Source organism: Pelodiscus sinensis, chromosome 12, assembly GCF_052426305.1.
Source record: "Pelodiscus sinensis isolate ZL-2025 chromosome 12, ASM5242630v1, whole genome shotgun sequence".
Lineage (NCBI taxonomy): Eukaryota > Metazoa > Chordata > Testudines > Trionychidae > Pelodiscus > Pelodiscus sinensis.
The window spans coordinates 48,160,706-48,178,546 of NC_143063.1; the positions used below are offsets into that span (position 1 = coordinate 48,160,706).

The 17,841-nt window shown below is 67.8% G+C and overlaps 1 protein-coding gene across 4 annotated transcripts in view; it reads right to left on the reverse strand.

Moving 5' to 3' along the window:
• Positions 1-17,841, reverse strand: part of PIEZO1 (piezo type mechanosensitive ion channel component 1 (Er blood group)) — a 94,992-nt gene that overhangs the window by 7,416 nt on the left and 69,735 nt on the right. For 2 of the 4 annotated variants that reach the window (XM_075939878.2, XM_075939874.2), the window contains 22 exons: positions 16,654-16,758; positions 15,778-15,931; positions 14,552-14,795; positions 14,075-14,171; positions 13,362-13,530; positions 12,929-13,018; positions 11,968-12,056; positions 10,758-10,829; positions 9,358-9,455; positions 8,992-9,079; positions 8,155-8,235; positions 7,537-7,709; positions 7,346-7,458; positions 6,878-7,081; positions 5,884-6,142; positions 5,621-5,809; positions 2,455-2,815; positions 2,095-2,233; positions 1,689-1,836; positions 1,303-1,517; positions 739-897; positions 315-462 (listed from right to left, as the gene is read on the reverse strand). In XM_075939878.2, the coding sequence (XP_075795993.2) occupies positions 315-462; positions 739-897; positions 1,303-1,517; positions 1,689-1,836; positions 2,095-2,233; positions 2,455-2,815; positions 5,621-5,809; positions 5,884-6,142; positions 6,878-7,081; positions 7,346-7,458; positions 7,537-7,709; positions 8,155-8,235; positions 8,992-9,079; positions 9,358-9,455; positions 10,758-10,829; positions 11,968-12,056; positions 12,929-13,018; positions 13,362-13,530; positions 14,075-14,171; positions 14,552-14,795; positions 15,778-15,931; positions 16,654-16,758 (3,395 nt within the window). The remainder of the gene's footprint in view (positions 1-314; positions 463-738; positions 898-1,302; positions 1,518-1,688; positions 1,837-2,094; positions 2,234-2,454; positions 2,816-5,620; positions 5,810-5,883; positions 6,143-6,877; positions 7,082-7,345; positions 7,459-7,536; positions 7,710-8,154; positions 8,236-8,991; positions 9,080-9,357; positions 9,456-10,757; positions 10,830-11,967; positions 12,057-12,928; positions 13,019-13,361; positions 13,531-14,074; positions 14,172-14,551; positions 14,796-15,777; positions 15,932-16,653; positions 16,759-17,841) is intronic. The other 2 variants (XM_075939875.2, XM_075939877.2) reach the window with 2 other exon arrangements.

The window sequence follows — 17,841 nt, forward strand, 5'->3', positions numbered from 1 at the left end:
TAGGTTGAATGAGACTGCTCCTCACTAGCTGCTCCCAGGAGTTTGCCAACTTCTCTCCTCACCTCTGTCCCGGGAGACAGAGCTCCCCCTCGCATCATTTCATCCCCGGGGGCTGCCCCAGGACAGCAGGTCTCTGGGGGAATGGCCAGCCCTGCAGCCCAGGGCTGTGTCTGCCTGAACCGGGTGCTCCTCCGCACCGGTCGGCTCGTGCGACACCCCCGTGACCTCTGGAGCAGTGGGCGCTGGCCGGCCGTTGGCAGCGCTGTGCGGCGCAGGGCTGGCTGCTACCGCTGCAAAGGGAGGGGGAGTCCTACCTTCTCGGTCTCCCGGCTGCACTTGATGATGAAGATGTTGGCGTAGATGTCCTCCACGCACATCCAGTTGGAGAGGGACAGGGTGGTATCTGTCCAGACCCAGTCCATCACGGCCCGCAGCTCCACCAGGAAGGGCACCAGGCGAAACCTGCCCCAGGCCAGAGGAGAGGGAGTGGTTACCGGGTCACCCCAAGGGAACCAGCTGCCCTCTGTCCACCAGGGGGTGCCCTCCACACAGGATCCCCTGCTCAGGGGCAGGCCTGGGGTGCTGGCCACCTGCCAAGCTGGGTCATCCCATTCTGCCAGCCCGGGACGCGCCCCTCCCTCGCGATGGTGCTGCACGGCCCCTGCACCCGGTCCCAGGGAGAGAGGCTTCTCGGCCAGGGAGGAGCCCAGCCCCCCAAGCCCCGAGGGGGCCCGTTACCCTTGGAAGAGGAAGAGGTTGAGGTGGTTGTATTTCTTGGTCAGGAAGTTGCCCAGGATGCGGGTGGGGTAGCCACAGCGGATCTGATAGGCCGACAGCGCGAAATAGATGCACTTCACAAAGTACCACAGCTGGGCCACCGGGTTCAGGCTAAACATCCTGCGGGGCAGAGCCGGGGGAGAAGGCGGTGAGGCCGGGAGAGGGCTGGGCCGTTGCTCCTGCCTGGCTCCACCCTGTAGGGTGCAGGCATCTGCCTGGCGCCGGCTGCCTCCAAGCGGGATTTGCCGGCTGCCGCTGGCTTGGATTCCCACCCTGCTGGGCCAGGCCGGACCCCAGGCAGCATGTGCATTGAGGTCACACTCCCCGGCTCGCCTCATCGCCCTGCCCCCTGGCTGAGGGGCAGGGCAGGGCTGGGCTCCCCCCGGGAGTTGACCAAGATGGGCTTAGAACCCCGGCATCCCGGCTCCCTAGGACCTGGGCCGCGACCAGGCAGCCGCCCTCCCGTCGTTCGGTGCTGAGCAAGCGAGGTGCCCAGGCAGCTCCCCCACCCCGAGGGGGACGGACCTTTCGGTGACCGCCGGCAGGATGAAGAACATCCAGAGGTGGATGCCGAAGACCAGGAAGACCTGGAAGATGAGCTTGCCCAGCACGGTCTTGCGGAGGTAGAGGGCCCGGTCGATGACCATGGTGGAGAACTGGATGAGCAGCATGACCAGGAAGGCCTCTGGCACCTGGTCGTCCGACAGTGAGGAGGTGATGTCGGCCGCGGCCGAGTGTTTCTGGGGGGAAGCAGAGAGACGGGCCGTTGCAGTGCACAGTGCCGGGCCGGGGGCCCCGTGGGGCAGCCCCACAGGGCGGCTGGAGCAGGTGGGCGGGGCAGGCGCCTGGCCCGGGGCAGCGGGTCCCCAGGGGAGTGGCCGGCCCTGCAGCCCAGCCGGGGCCCAGCTTACCCCGAAGGCCCAGAACCCGAAGATGATGATGATGAAGTCGACCACGTCGGCCAGGAACATGAGGGCGTAGACGTCCGTGGCAGCCCGGTACTTGGTGCACAGGAGGGCGCAGAAGAAGCACCTGAGTGGCTGGTACATTGTCTGTGCCCTGAGAGTGGGTGAAAAACTCAGGCTGGCTGGGCTGATCAGCCAGGCAGCCCCAGGGAGGAGGGGGGGCAGGTCTCCACCCCCTCAGCATCCCAGGCAGGAGGGGGTCCCAGCCATCAAGCAAATCAAATGTTTGGATCTGGCAGAGGGCAGCTCTCGCCTCCCACACCTGACAACTGGGCGGGGGCGGCAGGGGCAGGGGTCAGGCTGCGCCCACACTCGGGTGGTGCGGGGGGGCTCCGAGGCCGGGCTCACTTACACAGAGAGGAAGAAGAGTTTGACTCTGAGCCCAGCTGCCTTTAGCTTCTCCCGGGATGGGCTCTGCTTCTTCTCTGCCTCCGCCTCCGTCTCCATCTCCGCCTCCGCCTCCGCCTCCACTTCCACCTCTGCCTCCTCCTCTGTGGGTCAGAAATCCAGGCTTAGCCCCATGTGGCCAGCCTGGGGTCAGCAAGCACGGGGGAGGGGGGGCCAAGCAGAGCGGCATGGCCGGCATCCCAGCCTGATCTGGCAGTGGGTCCCTGCAGTGCTGGGCTGGCGGGGGAACCCAGCCTGGGTCCTTTGCACCCCAGCCTGGGTCCTTTGCTCCCCCCGTGTGGAGTGTGCTCTCACCCCCCCATACCTGCCACTTCCACCGCCTTCCACTTCTTGCTCCACCGCCTCTTCTCCTTCTTCTTCCGGAAGCGCAGGTGGGTCCCCTTCTCCCCCTCCCCAGCCCCCTCTTCCAGGGGCGGGGGCTCCGGCTCCAGCCCTTCTGCCACCGCCTCCGCCCCGTCCCCCCTGTCGGGCCTGGCCACCGGCTCCGGTGCCTCACGCTTCTCTGCCGCTGCCCGCTCAGCCTCGCGCTTCTCCTCCGCCACCCGCTCGGCCTCGCGCTTCTCCTCCGCCACCCGCTCAGCCTCGCGCTTCTCCTCCGCTGCCCGCTCGGCCTCGCGCTTCCACTTGGCAAAGGCGTCCTCCTTGTTATCCCACAGGCCATAACACTGCAGGGAGAGAGGGCCCGGTCAGCCGGGGGTTAGGGCACCGCGGCCACGGCGTGTCCAGTGTGGGATCCCTCACTGTGGCACCTGTCCAGCTCCGCAGCTGAGCCCCCTCCATAGAATCATGGGACTGGAAGGGACCTCGAGAGGTCATCGAGTCCAGCCCCCCGCCCTCAAGGCAGGACCAAGCTCCGTCTACACCATCCCTGACAGATGTCTATCTAACCTGTTCTTAAATATCTCCAGAGAGGGAGATTCCACCACCTCCCTTGGCAATTTATTCCAATATTTGACCACCCTGACAGTTAGGAATTTTTTCCTAATGTCCAATCTAAACCTCCCCTGCTGCACTTTAAGCCCATTACTCCTTGTCCTGTCCTCAGAAACCAAGAGGAACAAATTTTCGCCTTCCTCCTTGTGACACCCTTTTAGATATTTGAAAACCGCTATCATGTCCCCCCTTAATCTTCTTTTTTCCAAACTAAACAAGCCCAGTTCATGAAGCCTGGCTTCATAGGTCATGTTCTCTAGACCTTTAATCATTCTTGTCGCTCTTCTCTGTACCCTTTCCAATTTCTCCACATCTTTCTTGAAATGTGGCGCCCAGAACTGGACACAGTACTCCAGCTGAGGCTTAACTAGTGCAGAGTAGAGCGGCAGAATGACTTCACGAGTTTTGCTTACAACACACCTGTTGATACAACCTAGAATCATATTTGCTTTTTTTGCAACAGCATCACACTGTTGACTCATATTCAACTTGTGGTCCACTATGACCCCTAGATCCCTTTCCGCCATGCTCCTTCCTGGACAGTCGCTTCCCATCTTGTATGCATGGAACTGATTGTTCCTTCCAAAGTGGAGCACTTTGCATTTCTCTTTATTAAACCTCATCCTGTTTACCTCTGACCATTTCTCTAACTTGCTAAGGTCATTTTGAATTATGTCCCTATCCTCCAAAGAAGTTGCAACCCCACCCAGTTTGGTATCATCCGCAAACTTAATAAGCGTACTCTCTATCCCAATATCTACATCATTGATGAAGATATTGAACAGTACGGGTCCCAAAACAGACCCTTGCGGAACTCCACTAGTTATCCCTTTCCAGCAGGATTTAGAACCGTTAACAACAACTCTCTGACTACGGTTATCCAGCCAATTATGCACCCACCTTATCGTGGCCCTATCTAAGTTATATTTGCCTAGTTTATCACTAAGAATATCATGCGAGACCGTATCAAATGCCTTACTAAAGTCTAGGTATATGACATCCACCGCTTCTCCCTTATCCACAAGGCTCGTTATCCTAATGACACCCTGGGGGGTTGCCAGGCAGAGGCGACCTGGGTCCCCGCTGGCCCTGCACCCCGAGGGGCCTACGCTGAGCTTCGGGAAAGGTGCCATCTGGAAGGCCAGCAGCCCAACCCGGCTGGCAGGTGGTGGACACACTGCCAAGCTTTCCCCTGGCCTGGCTTCCCCGCACTCAGGCCGTGGTGCCCTGGGGGCCCGAGTGCCACACCAGCCACCCGCCCCTAGCTCTGACTAGATACATCTGTGTAACATTTCCATATGATCACGTAGCATTCTCATGTCACATTGTATTAAGAGAAACTTTATGCGTCCTTTTATATCTGTGTGTTAAGCCTGATAGAATCCCTTGTATGAAGAGAAACCTTGTGTCCAAATCTTCTCCATAGACACTTAGTATCAAGCCCTTTGTGTTGTAGGCTTTAAGGAACAAGAAAGTAAAGAAAAATGTCCTTTTGCTGGGAGTAGACTAGATCTCTCCCCTTTCGTGGATTGCCCTGTCGAAATGAACGAGGTGTGACTGGAGACTGAAAGGTGAGCCCCTCCCGCAGCAGCTGCAAGGGTGGAGAGGGGCTGGGAGCCAGATCTGAAGACAGCAAGACCTGTGAAGTGAGCTCATGGAAAAGAAGATTGGACATATGGGCCTTGGGAGTCAAGCAGCAAGTGCCTGCCCTTGGAAGAACTCTCTTTGAAGCAGCATTAAGAAAGGCCAGGTGATGACTAACTGGCTGCATGAGAGGGATAAATAGGAGGCATCTTGCAGAGGGACCCAGGGTTTTTGTCTTGTCAACATCGATCCGGATCTGCAGAAGCCTGGCTCCACCCCTCGCCCTTCTAACTCACCTGGCCAGTGCAGTTAGGGGGCGACTCACCCACATGTGGATTGGCCCAGACACCTAGCCCCAGCCTGGGCAGAGAACAAGGCTCTTCCCAGGGGAGAGACAAAGGAAGGGAGGCGGAGACGAACACCCAGCTGGAGGGCAGAGTCGGGGAGCCAGGCAGTTTCTGGCTGGGAAACATGAAGGGAACAGACTTCGCTGAGTGCTGACGGTGCGATGGACCCCCTAACCCAAGGGACCCCCTAACCCTGACTCCTGTAGCCACATCCCGTCTGTGCCGGGCTGTATCCTGGAGAAGCAATAACCCCTCTCTGTTCTACTGGCTGGCGGAGCCTGTTCTCGGTGCTACGGGGGTGCAGGATCGGGGGGGGGGACCCCGACGCGTCGTCACATCTTGTCAACATGGGAGCATCGATCCAGATTGGCAGAAGCCCGGCTCCACCCCTCCCCCATCTAATTCACCTGGCCAGTGTAGTTAGGGGGAGCAACTATTGGTAACAGCGAGAGAGAGAGAGAGTGTGTGTGTGTGTGCGTGTGTGCATGGGTGTAATGCATCACCTGCACATGAGAAAGTATCGACTGATCTACGTATGCTCAGTAAATGCCACGTGTTGCTGTATCCCCTGAAAAAGATCCCGGGTGCTTCTTTCAAGCACATTACCAGCAGGAGGGAGCGGTGGAAGAACAGAGCCATCAGCTGGAGCAGGTCGTACTTGATGTAGCGGTCGGTCTTCTCCAGGCCCAGGATGCGTGGGGGGAAGAATGGCTTGGCCTCGTTCCGCACCAGCGAGGCGTAGCTGTTCCAGGGGAAGAACCCGAACTGGCAGAGGTATTTCAGCACCACCATCACCTGCCGAGGGGAGAGGAGTCAACGGGGGGGCCGGGGTCAGGCCGGGGAGGGGCCAGCCGGAGGGAACAACCCACCTCGGTGAAGACGATGGCCGTCATCCAGAAGCGCTTGCTCGGCCGCGGGATGGACAGCATGGCCCACAGGAAGACCAGGATGGGCAGGACGAGGGAGATGACGGAGGCGGACACCATGTTGTTGAGGATGATGATGAAGTAGCACAGCAGCTCGGAATGGGCGGCCACGAAGTGGTAGAGGGCCAGCAGCAGCCGGAGGAAGCGGTTCTGCGCCTGGTAGAACCGTTCCGACTCCTCCAGCTCCTCGAAGTAGGCCTGTCTGGGGAGCACAGGGCCACGCGCGGGCTGAGCCTGCCTCTGGCTGCACCCCCGGCTGCGCCGCAGACGCATGGGCGTGGAGCGCCCGGCGTCGCCCTCTAGAGGCTGGGCCAGGGACTGCTCTGCTAGCTGCTAAGGGGAAGCCCACGGCAGAAAGGATGCTGTGCTCCCTGGTTTGTGCCCCGGCCCCTGGAGCGAGCGCCGTTTGCATGGGTGCCGGGTCTCTTCATGCACAGGCTGAGGGAAAAGCCAGGGAGGGAGCCTACCAACACCTCCCCCAGGGATCCCCCGCGCCCCAGCATCTGCCGCCTTTTCTCCACACATCTTTGGCCTGGGCAAGCTCCACAGGGCTCCAGAAGCCCACAGAAGTCCAAGGGCCCCCCTTCTCCTGGGGCTGCACGCACACCAGCCGCCTGCCGCAGGCCTGGTGCCATCCCCAGGAGACCACTGCACACACTGAACCAGCTCTCCCTGCCGCATGCACGCACAGCCCCGAGCCTAGGGCGGCTGCACGGCGCTCCCGGCCACGGGGGATGGGGGAGCAGCGACGCAGACAGACATCGGCCACTAGAGGCCGCCATGCGCACCGGTGCACGTCTAGCCAGAGCCTGCTAATTTGCATGCCTTTCCCATCATGCTTTGCATGGCTACAGGGAGAAGGGCCTGCAGGGCTCACTCTGAGCCTACACGGCCTGGCTCAGCAGCGGCTGAGCGTCCCGCTGCCGCCCAACGGTACCTGTTGGAGAGCAGCTCGCTGGCCGTCCGGGGCCGGTTCTCGGGATACAGCAGGAGCTCCTGGGAGCCTTGGATCAGCCCCACGTCCTCCTGGGAGCCCAGGCCTGCTATCTGCTCCTGGCTGTGGTAGCCGGTTGTCAGCGGGGAGGTGGTGTCGTCCGGGCCGTCAGCCCCGCTGCAGAGCAGGTCTCCTCCTTCGCACCCACTGGGAGGCAACGCGCACGGGGTCAGCTCTCCGGAGCAGCGGGGCAGGTGCCCTGGGGGACGCTGGAGGGGCCCCGCTGCCCGGCGTGGACGGCACGGCCGGGGCTGCACTGCCCCCTGGTGGTCATGCCGCTGCAGCACAGGGGGGAGCAGCAGCCGTGGGGGAAGGATGGCATGGGCAGGGGAGGGGGGGCATGGGCAGGGGGGGAACCTGGCTTTGGGCTGCGCCACCCGTCTGGCCCCCCCGGGCCATCTATGCACCTGCCTTGAAGCCATGCTGTTGGGAGACTCCACAATGGTGGCCACCAGCAGACCCGTCTCGTCGCCCGGCGCCGGCTGGTACAGGCCGTCCAGGACCCCCCTGTGCACCTCGTCTCCCTGAAGGGGAAGAGCAGCGTCACCCGGCGCCCCAGGGCCGCAGCGGGGGGCTGAGCCCGGCGCCCGCCCCCCACCTACCTGGGCCAGCTTCTGGGTGAGGACGTATCTCTCCACCCACAGGACGGTGGACATGTCCCGGTGCTCCCTGGTGAAGGCGCGGAGCCACTGGGTGAGCCCGTCCACCGTGGCCTGGACTAGCACCCACAGGAAACGCCCCACGTTCAGCGCCCGCTGCACCACGTTGCTCCTCGCTGCGGGGGGGAAGCTGGGGTCAGGAGGGGCACGGGCTGCTCTGCCCCCCAGCCCGGCCTGCCCAGCGCCTGGCGCTCTCCCGAGGGCCCAGCCCACGGCGTGGGAGGTAGGCTGAGCCCCCCACTCCCAGCCCACGGCGGGGACGCCGGGGCACACGCAGACGGCTCTGCAAAGGGCAGAGCTTTCCCCAGCTGTGCCTAGGGTGACTGGCACCCCCAGTGGGGCCCTGAACAGGGCCCAGTCTGGCAGCCCCACCTGTGTCCCCGTGGGGCACGCCCTGGTGGCTGTGGGACGGCCCCTCCGCAGGCCCCCGGGTCCTCTCTGGCAGATCGCCTCTCGGCGGCAGGGCGGGGGGGGGGGGGGGCCAGTCAGGGCTCGGGGGTGCCCATGCCACGGGGGATGTGAACTCCAGGCTCCTCCCGTCTGCCAGAGCTTCCCACCCACCTGCAGCTTCCTCCTCTTCTTCCTCCAGCTCTTCGGGCGCCTCGGCCTCACAGACATCGGCGTCTCCGTCGCCGCCAACCCCTGCAAGGCAGGGCGGGTCACGGCCGAAACCAGCCGCCCGCCCAGCCCTCGGCCTCCAGCTGCCACCCCCCTGGGGCTGGCCCACGGGACAGCTCCTCTGGGGCCCACGGGCACTGGGTCCCTCTACGGCAAGGATTGCCTGGGGCGGGCAGTGGGGATATGGATTTGGTGTCGCGGGCAATGGGGCGGTGGGGAGACGGAAGGGTGGGGCAGGCAGTGGGGCCGCGGAAAGATGGCTGGGGGGGGTAATGGGACAATGGCTGGGGCGGGCAATGAGGAGATGGCTGGGGGGGCAGGGAGGGGGGCCATGGGGGGGGGGGGTAGGGGGGCAGGGAGATGGCTGGGGGGGCCATGGAGAGACGGCTGGGGTGGGGCAGGGAGGGGGGCCATGGAGAGACGGCTGGGGTGGGGCAGGGAGGGGGGCCATGGAGAGACGGCTGGGGTGGGGCAGGGAGGGGGGCCATGGAGAGACGGCTGGGGTGGGGCAGGGAGGGGGGCCATGGAGAGACGGCTGGGGTGGGGCAGGGAGGGGGGCCATGGAGAGACGGCTGGGGGGGCAATGGGGCCACAGGGAGAGAGCGGGCTGGGGAATGGGACTGTTGGGGTCAGGAGGAAGACCACCCCCTTCTCCACGCGGGGCCAGGATGCGACAGCCCCACTGTTGCTCTCTCCTCCGAGAGGCGGGGTGTCCGGACTGGCTCCGGTGGGGCAAGGGACGCCGCTATCCAGGCAGGGCCGAGGGCGAGCCAGGCCTACCTGCCGGCAACTCGGCCTCCTGCTGTTCCTGCCGCTGCCGCTCCCTCAGCGCAGACTTGGCGTTGGTCACCCAGGCCTGATACGCCAGCTGGAGCCGGGAGACAAGGGGAGAGCCGTGTCCGTCGGCGGCCAGAGGCACCGGGCCAGCCCCCAGCAGCAGGGTCTGCCCAGGACTGGCCCTCCGCCGCCCCGCCTCGGAGCAGGGGAGAGCGGCTGGACAGAGGCGACACACGGACAAGGACGGGGGGAGGTGGGCAGAGCGCAGATGGCTGTACAGAGGGGCGAGCAGCGTGGCCAGACGGAGGGACACCCTGGGCGCCCAGCTGTGGCCATAGCCAGCGAGAGCCAGGCGGGGGCTGGCCTTACCTGGAAGGCGCTCTGCTTGGCCGGCCTCTGCTCCTCCACACCAGCCTCCTCCTCCTCGCTGTCCGACTCGAAGAGGAAATACTCGCCTGAGTGCAGCACTGGGGAGACAATGCCCCGGAGCCGGCGTCACGGACGCCCAAGAGGGCAAGCAAGGGGGAATGGTGGAGCCGCAGGCCAGCGCCACGGGGAGGGGGCCGGGCAGAGTACGGGCAAGGCTCCAGTGGGAACCCCCCAGAGGGGGGAGTGCTCAGGGCAGGCCCCACAGCCCTGCCAGCCCCGGGGGGCGTTCACAGCCCAGGCCAAGGCGGGGGGTGTCTGTGGCTGGGGGGCAGAGCCGACGGGTCCCTCAGCCCAGAGCGGGTGCTTACCTCTGTCAGGGAGCTCCTCCCGGGGGCGGGCCCCACCCGCTGCGCACGAGTGAGACCCGAGCCCGTCCGCCGGGCCTGCCTGTGCCCCAGACGTCCCCCCGCCCCCGCCCGGGGCAACATGAGTCCAACTGCCCCCGTTCCCTCAGCAGGGCCGGTCTGCTCCCGCTACCTCTATGGACTCCTCTCCAGACGCGCTGCCGGGGGCAGGTGGCAGGGCCAGGCTGGGAGGAGCCCAGGGATCTCGCTTGTGGCACATGGGCCGGCGCCGGGGATGGAGGGAGGGGCTGCCCAGCCTACCTGAGCTCAGCCAAGGCCCAAACACACACCCAGCCCCCGCCGAGGGGCGAGCGACGCCCCCGGTGGCCCCGGCCCAGCGCAGAGACACGCTGGACGCTGCCCGGGTCTGTCCTGCGCCGTGAGGGGGCCACAGGGACTGAGGGGCGGGGGGCAGAGGAGAGGGGAAGGACCCTCGGGCCTGGGCCCAGCCCCAACAGACAGAAGAACGCGGCCCATGCACCTGCGCACCAAGAGCCTCCCCGTCGGCCCCCGGGCAGCCCTGGGCGCGGCGCCCGGAGACAGCACTGGGGGCGAGCTCTGAGCGCGCCGGGCCCAGGGCGCCCCAGCAGGAGCCGGTACCTGACAGCTGAGCTGGGCTCCGGGGAGCGCCCCCGGGCAGCCCGAACCCAGCCCGCCTAGCTAAGCCGTGGGCACAGCCCGGCGCCTGGTTCCATGGATCCTCGGCCGGAGGGACTGTCTGAGATTTGCCGAGCCCCCCCCACCCCGTGCGCCTCCCCCCGGTTAGTACCAGCAGCACAAAAGCCCGGTTAGCGCCCAGGGTGTGGGCGGGAAGTGGAGGGGAGGGGACCGGCGTGGGGCCATGCAGGGCAGGACAGGTCGCCGGTGCCAGGCTCCCCCGGGGCGCAGAGGGGACGGGCGAGCCGGCAGGGCCCCACACAGGCGTTAGAGACCCACCACCGGGAGGTTAGAGCCGAGGCCGGCGCCCGGGTTAGTGCTCCATGCCGGGGCGAGTACCTGCCGCATGGTCTAACCAGGGCCGCCACCACCTCTTCCTCTGGAGGGAAGGGTCCGTCTCGCCACCTGGCTCTGCGGAGCGGGCACATCCGCGGGTGAGGAGTGCGGCAGCCGGGGCGGGACGCCTGCCGTCCTTGCCCCCCCCCGTGCCCCCGGCCCGGCTCTTGGCCACGACCGGCCGGTGATGGGCTGGGCCAAAGTGAACATGCCTGGGGCGTGACTCAGCCCTGCAACGGGCAGGGATCCCTGGCGTGCTGGGACTCTACATAGCCCAGGGCTGGGGCCTGGCAGCTCCCAGGCTGGCCAAGGAGCCGGCGCTGCCGTGGGGCATGGAACCAGCCGCAGCTCGTGGCTGGCAGGTCTGGGGGCACCCCCACGCGCTGCCCTGGCCAGGAAGGTTCTGGGGGGAGCCGGGATGGCCGGGGCGACGCGAGGGGGCTGGAGGGGCGACGTGTCCCCCAAACACTGTGGGCGGGAGGGGCAAGGGGCCAGCAGCCAGTGGGTCAGAGTCTCTGGGCGGCCAAGAGGGGAGTCAACGGGGGGCCTGGTGTCCACGGCGGGGGCCGCCCCACCCCTGGCAGCGAGGGGAAGTGGCCATGTGGCCTTGGCTTCCTCTGCTCGCCGGGTCCTGGCCGCATGGCTCAGAGGAGGGGCAGGACACCCCCCCCACACTCACCGGCAGGAAGCGGGGGGGCGTGGCCAGGTCGGGGGGGGGGGGCAATGCGGCCTGGGGCTGCGTTGCCCCGCCCCCTGCTGCCAGCACCAGACCCTGTGGGACCCCTGGGCCACGGTGCTCGCAGGAGGGGGCTTGGGAGAAGTGGGGGGGCAGGGAAGAGGCAGGGCGAGGGCTGGAGTGGGGGGGATTCATGTGGGGCAGTGGTCACATGGCCAGTGCCCCCCCCACCTCGTGCCCCTCCACAGCAGTTGCCCTGGGGACGGGTGGGGCCCTTCCTGGGGCAGGGGCAGACAGAGACATGTCTGCTCAGCAGAGAGGGGGGTTATGGGCCGCCTGGCGAGGGACACGCAGCCCCACCCTGCGCACCCCAGGCCCCCAAACACCCCTCACCCCACGGCCTGTCCCACCCCGCCAGCCTCCCATCGGGATCCCCTGGGGGGCGCACCGGACACAGGACGCCCAGGGCGGCAGCAGGAGCTAGTGCTGGGCTGGAGACGCTGCCACTCCCATGACCCCCCCCCCGCCCACTCTCACCTGGCTGGGCCTCGCCCGCGGCCTCGGCGGCGTCGCTGGGGTGCTGCCCCTGGTGGTACCTCTCCTGCTTCGCCCGGATCCGCTCCATCCTGCGGCCACACACAGAGCAGCTGCGGGCGCCGCCCCTGCCCCCCCTGCTCCGCCCCTCACCGCCCTGCAGGGGAGCCCCGCCCCCTGCGCCGCCCCTCACCATCCTGCAGGGGAGCCTCCCGCCCCGCCCCTCACCAGCCTACAGGGGAGCCCGCCCCCTGCTCCGCCCCTCACCGCCCTGCAGGGGAGCCTCCCGTCCCGCCCCTCACCGCCCTGCAGGGGAGCCCTCGCCCCCTGCTCCGCCCCTCACCATCCTGCAGGGGAGCCCCGCCCCTCACCAGCCTACAGAGGAGCCCCCGCCCCCTGCTCCGCCCGTCACCCTCCTGCAGGGGAGCCCCGCCCCCTGCTCCGCCCCTCACCATCCTGCAGGGGAGCCCCGCCCCTCTGCAGAGACCTGCTCCTTGTCCAGCTGTAGTGTGATGCAGTGGGGGGGGGCTGTACACTCTTGCGGCCGGGGTCCACTCTGTTGTGCACTCCCTGGTTGCTGTGTTGGGCTGGGGGTGACCCCTACTGGCCTGTGTCTGTAAGCACGGCCCAGCGGGGGGCAGACCCCTAGCCCCAGCCTAGCAATGTCTCACCTGGCCAGGTTTGACCCAAGGAAGGGGCGTGGCTGCCTGGGGGAGGCGTGTCCTGTGGCTGGGGGGGGGGGGAAGGGAGCATGGAGGCCACAGACTAAAACCAGCGTAGGGGGCTCAGGGGCCTGTCAACCCCTCCCCCCAAGGAACTGGGGCTGTCGGCCTCTCCGCTGCCTCCATGGGGCCCGTGCTGGGCTGTATCTCTGAGAAGCGAGACTCTCTCTGCAGGCTGGGGGGGGGTCTCCCCTACGGCGCCAGGCAGCCAGCCCCCCGCTCCCCACGCGCCGCCGACTCACTGTCGCTTGAGCTGGGCCAGGGACCTCTCCTCGGCCTGCCGGTGGGAACTCATGCTCTTCAGGGTGCTGGCCTTGTAGAGCGCGAAGCCTCTGCGGACACCGGACGGGCAGTGAGCGACCCCGCACGCCCCCGCCCCGGGCACCGCGCCCCCAGCGCAGGGACCCCGGGACGGGCAGCGCGTGGGGGCCACCCCGGGGAGCCAGAGCCTCCAGTGACTGCGGCCCCTCGCCCCCAGGCCCCGATGCTCATGGGGGCAGCAGGAAACGCAGGGGCCGCAAGCTGGGAATGCCCCCGCCGGGCCTGCCCCGGTTCTCAGAGCAGGGCCGGGGGCAGGATCATGCCCCACAGGCAACTTCTGCCACCCCCCCCCCACAGCAGGGAGGGGCCTCCCGCCCGCCCGGCTGGCACCGCCCCCGGCCCGCGCCGCCCCACCTGGAGGCCTGCAAGGCGGAGGCCTGGAGCTCGGTCCGGACGTGCAGGAAGTAGTAGCTGAGGAAGACTCTGCGCTGGAGGAGGAGGAAGACGAAGCAGATGCTGTCCCAGATGATTCCCGCCTCCTCCACCGGCAGCACGCAGTCCTGGTCCTTGCCCACGGCCTTGGCTGGCAGGCAGAGACGGGCGCGGTCAGGCCCGGAGCGGCGCCCGGGAACGAGGCAGACGGCGACACGGGGCACTAAGCCGCCTGCGCCGCACGCTCCCTGGGCCACGGCCCCGCGCCCCGTCCACCCGCACACCGACGGGTCCGACCCTGAGGGCCCGGGCCCTGCTGGGAGAGGTGACGGGGGCCACGGCATCCGGCCACAGCTCGGGCCACGGACCCGGCTCCGAAGGGCTGCCCTGTACGGACCCGGGAGCCCAGCTGGGTGCAGCACCCGGGAGCGCGGGGCAGCGTGGGTGCCGCACGGAGGGCTGAGAGGCCCCGGGGTCTGGTGTAGACACCCCCTTAGAGACCTGGGCCTAACCCCACACCGCAGGCACCAATAGCTGCCCCTTCCGGGCACTGGGAGACCCAACCCCCGCCAACCCCACAAGACTCTCAGCCCCTTCCAGCCTCTTGGCCCTGGGGGACCCCGGCCTCCACGTGCCGGCCCCTCCCTAGCGGGGGATGAGCCCTCTTGGGGCCGCGCCCAGCCGCCAACACTCACGGTCGTAGTAGCCCTTGACGGTGCAAACCAGGCTGAAGAGCTGGATGGCCCAGCAGAAGCTGCTTTGCATCTGCTGCACGAAGACGCAGGAGAGGAGCTGCCGGGACAAAGCGGGGAGGGGTCAGCCCCCCGGCTGGGCAGGCCTCTCGGAAGCAGGGCTCCCACGGGGACCGCCCCCTGCCCCCTCAGGGGCTCCACGCCCCCCTTCACCGACAGGACGCGCCTGCCCGCCCCGCCCAGAGGCAGGCGTTCCCACCGGGCGTGTGGCCCGTCCAGCCCCAGGCCCACAGGGGGGCTGACCTGGGTGTGGACAAGGGCCCCCCCTTGCCCACGGGGTGTCTCCACAGCGCGAGGGCAGGGCAAGGCACAGAGCGGGCCTGGGGCTGCTCCCCTCAGGCTCTGGCAATCCAGCAGCGCCCTGCCCCCAGGCCCCGCCAGGGCCGCCCCCAGCCGCGCGTGGGCAGGGCCCGGGCTCACCGACAGCATGTTCTTGGAGACGATGACGGTGACGTTGTAGAGAATGAGACAGTCCCAAAGCACCAGCCGGGACCTGTCCGGCTTGCACAGCATGGCCGTGCCAAGGAGCAGCAGGTAGAAGCAGGCCAGCAGGTAGCCCAGGCCGAAGACGCTGATGCGGGTGGCGCCGGTGATGAAGACCACGACCAGGACGACCCAGAAGAGGTAGCGGAACACGGCCACCTTCAGCATGTCCAGGTACGACCTGCAGGCCAGCAGCTCGCTCAGAGCAGCGTGGGCAGCCCCCGAGCCTCACGCCGGCAGCTGCCCTCCCACACCGGCCCCGCTGGTAGGTCTGTGCCGGGCCACTGTGGGCCTGGGACACGGGACCCACCTTTCCCTCCCACGCCGGCCCCAGGGGAGCTCCGTGCCGGGCCACTGCGGGCCTGGGACACGGGACCCGCCTTTCCCTCCCACGCCAGCCCCGGGGGAGCTCCGTGCCGGGCCACTGCGGGCCTGGGACACGGGACCTGCCTTTCCCTCCCACGCCGGCCCCGGGGGAGCTCCGTGCTGGACCACTGCAGGACTGGGACACGGGACCTGCCTTTCCCTCCCACGCCGGCCCCGGGGGAGCTCCGTGCCAGACCACTGCAGGACTGGGACACGGGACCTGCCTTTCCCTCCCACGCCGGCCCCGCTGGTAGGTCCGTGCCGGGCCACTGCGGGCCTGGGACACGGGACCTGCCTTCCCCTCCCACGCCGGCCCCGCTGGTAGGTCTGTGCCGGGCCACTGTGGGCCTGGAACACGGGACCCGCCTTCCCCTCCCACACCGGCCCCGGGGGAGCTCCGTGCTGGGCCACTGCGGGGCTGGGACACGGGACCCGCCTTTCCCTCCCACGCCGGCCCCGGGGGAGCTCCGTGCTGGGCCACTGCGGGGCTGGGACACGGGACCCGCCTTTCCCTCCCACGCCGGCCCCGGGGGAGCTCCGTGCTGGGCCACTGCGGGCCTGGGACACGGGACCTGCCTTCCCCTCCCACGCCGGCCCCGCGGGAGCTCCGTGCCGGGCCACTGCGGGGCCTGGAAGCAGGACAGGCCTTCCCCTCCCCTGGAATCTCATCAGGGCAACGTCCCACTCCCCCGAGCCAGGCTCCGCAGCAGGGGGCCCCCAGCCCCCACTTTGCCAGCCCCAGGAGAGAGTCGCCCAGGCCAGGGGCCCGCCCAGCGCGGCCCCGGGGAGCCCCCCACCTGCAGTTGATGAAGTTGGGCACCGGGTTGGGCCTGCCCTGGAGCAGCTCCAGCTGGTCGGTGTTGGCGCCCGCCGCCCGCAGCCACTCCTCCGTGCGCTCGGCCGCAAAGACCTGCCACTGCTGGGAGGCGCAGAGCAGGAGCAGGAAGTCGCCTGCAGGGAGTCGAGAGTCAGAGGGAGCCGGCCATGCGGCCACCCAGGAGAACCAGCTGGTGGAACCCAGCCAGGCCCCTCCTCCTGCCAGAGGGGTGGTGTTCGAGAGAGGCCCCTCCTCCAAAGGGGGCGTGCTCAACACAGGCCCCGCCTCCAAAGGGGGCGTGCTCAACACAGGCCCCTCCTCCAAAGGAGGCATGCTCAACACAGATCCCTCCTCCAAAGGGGGCGTGCTCAACACAGGCCCCGCCTCCAAAGGGAGCGTGCTCAACACAGACCCCTCCTCCAAAGGGGGCGTGCTCAACACAGGCCCCTCCTCCAAAGGGGGCGTGCTCAACACAGGCCCCTCCTCCAAAGTGGGAGGGTCCCAGCCAGGCACTGCTGGGTCTCGCTCCAGAGAAGCCCTCCCCTTGGCCGCCCAGAGATGCGAGGCAGGTGACGAACATGCAGCTGGCAGGTCCTGAGGCCAGTGGGTGAGGCTCACAGACAAGCCCCCTGGCTAGCAGGGGTAGAATCAGGCCCGTGGGACCCCGGGGAAGGACGCTGGCCACCAAGACCCCACCCTCAAGCCGGGAAGGAGGCGTTTCCGAGGGCGGGAACACACTGCGGGCGGCATAGCTTTGCGGCTGGCCGCTGGGGGCCGGGGAAGGAGGAGGCCCCGTACCCTGGGGAGCAGGGTGCCCGTGGGCCAGGCCTAGGGCGAGAGGCCGATGGGGACTCACTGATGAGGTTGGCGGAGTTGGGCGCCACGTAGAAGTCGGGCAGGTACATCCATTTAATGAGAGCCGAGTTGATGGGGATGGATTCGCTCCACCTCCAGGGATAGTCTGCACAGAGAGGAGAGGTCACTGGGGTGGGGGGGGGGGGGGACGCCTGCCCTGCCTGCTCCCAGGCCTGCTCCAGAGATGGGCGTTTGGTAACACACAAGCCGCAACGCTCCCCCCAGCTACTCCCAGACCCCCCCAACACAGAGATCTGGGGAGATAGGAAGGGGGCCCCTGGCCATGCAGAGACTGGGGGAGGGGCAGGAAGGGGGCCCCTGGCCGTGCAGAGACTGGGGGTGGGGCAGGAAGGGGGCCCCTGGCCGTGCAAAGACTGGGGGAGGGGCAGGAAGGGGGCCCCTGGCCATGCAGAGACTGGGGGAGGGGCAGGAAGGGGGCCCCTGGCCGTGCAGAGACTGGGGGAGGGGCAGGAAGGGGGCCCCTGCCCGTGCAGACTGGGGGAGGGGCAGGAAGGGGGCCCCTGGCCGTGCAGACACTGGGGGAGGGGCAGGAAGGGGGCCCCTGGCCGTGCAGACTGGGGGAGGGGCAGGAAGGGGCCCCTGGCCATGCAGAGACTGGGGGAGGGGCAGGAAGGGGCCCCTGGCCGTGCAGAGACTGGGGGAGGGGCAGGAAGGGGCCCCTGGCCGTGCAGAGACTGGGGGTGGGGCAGGAAGGGGGCCCCTGGCCGTGCAGAGACTGGGGGAGGGGCAGGAAGGGGGCCCCTGGCCGTGCAGAGACTGGGGGAGGGGCAGGAAGGGGGCCCCTGGCCGTGCAGACTGGGGGAGGGGCAGGAAGGGGCCCCTGGCCGTGCAGAGACTGGGGGAGGGGCAGGAAGGGGCCCCTGGCCGTGCAGAGACTGGGGGAGGGGCAGGAAGGGGCCCCTGGCCGTGCAGAGACTGGGGGAGGGGCAGGAGGGGGCCCCTGGCCGTGCAGACTGGGGGAGGGGCAGGAAGGGGCCCCTGGCCGTGCAGAGACTGGGGGAGGGGCAGGAAGGGGGCCCCTGGCTGTGCAGAGACTGGGGGAGGGGCAGGAAGGGGGCCCCTGGCCGTGCAGACTGGGGGAGGGGCAGGAAGGGGGCCCCTGGCCGTGCAGACTGGGGGAGGGGCAGGAAGGGGCCCCTGGCCGTGCAGAGACTGGGGGAGGGGCAGG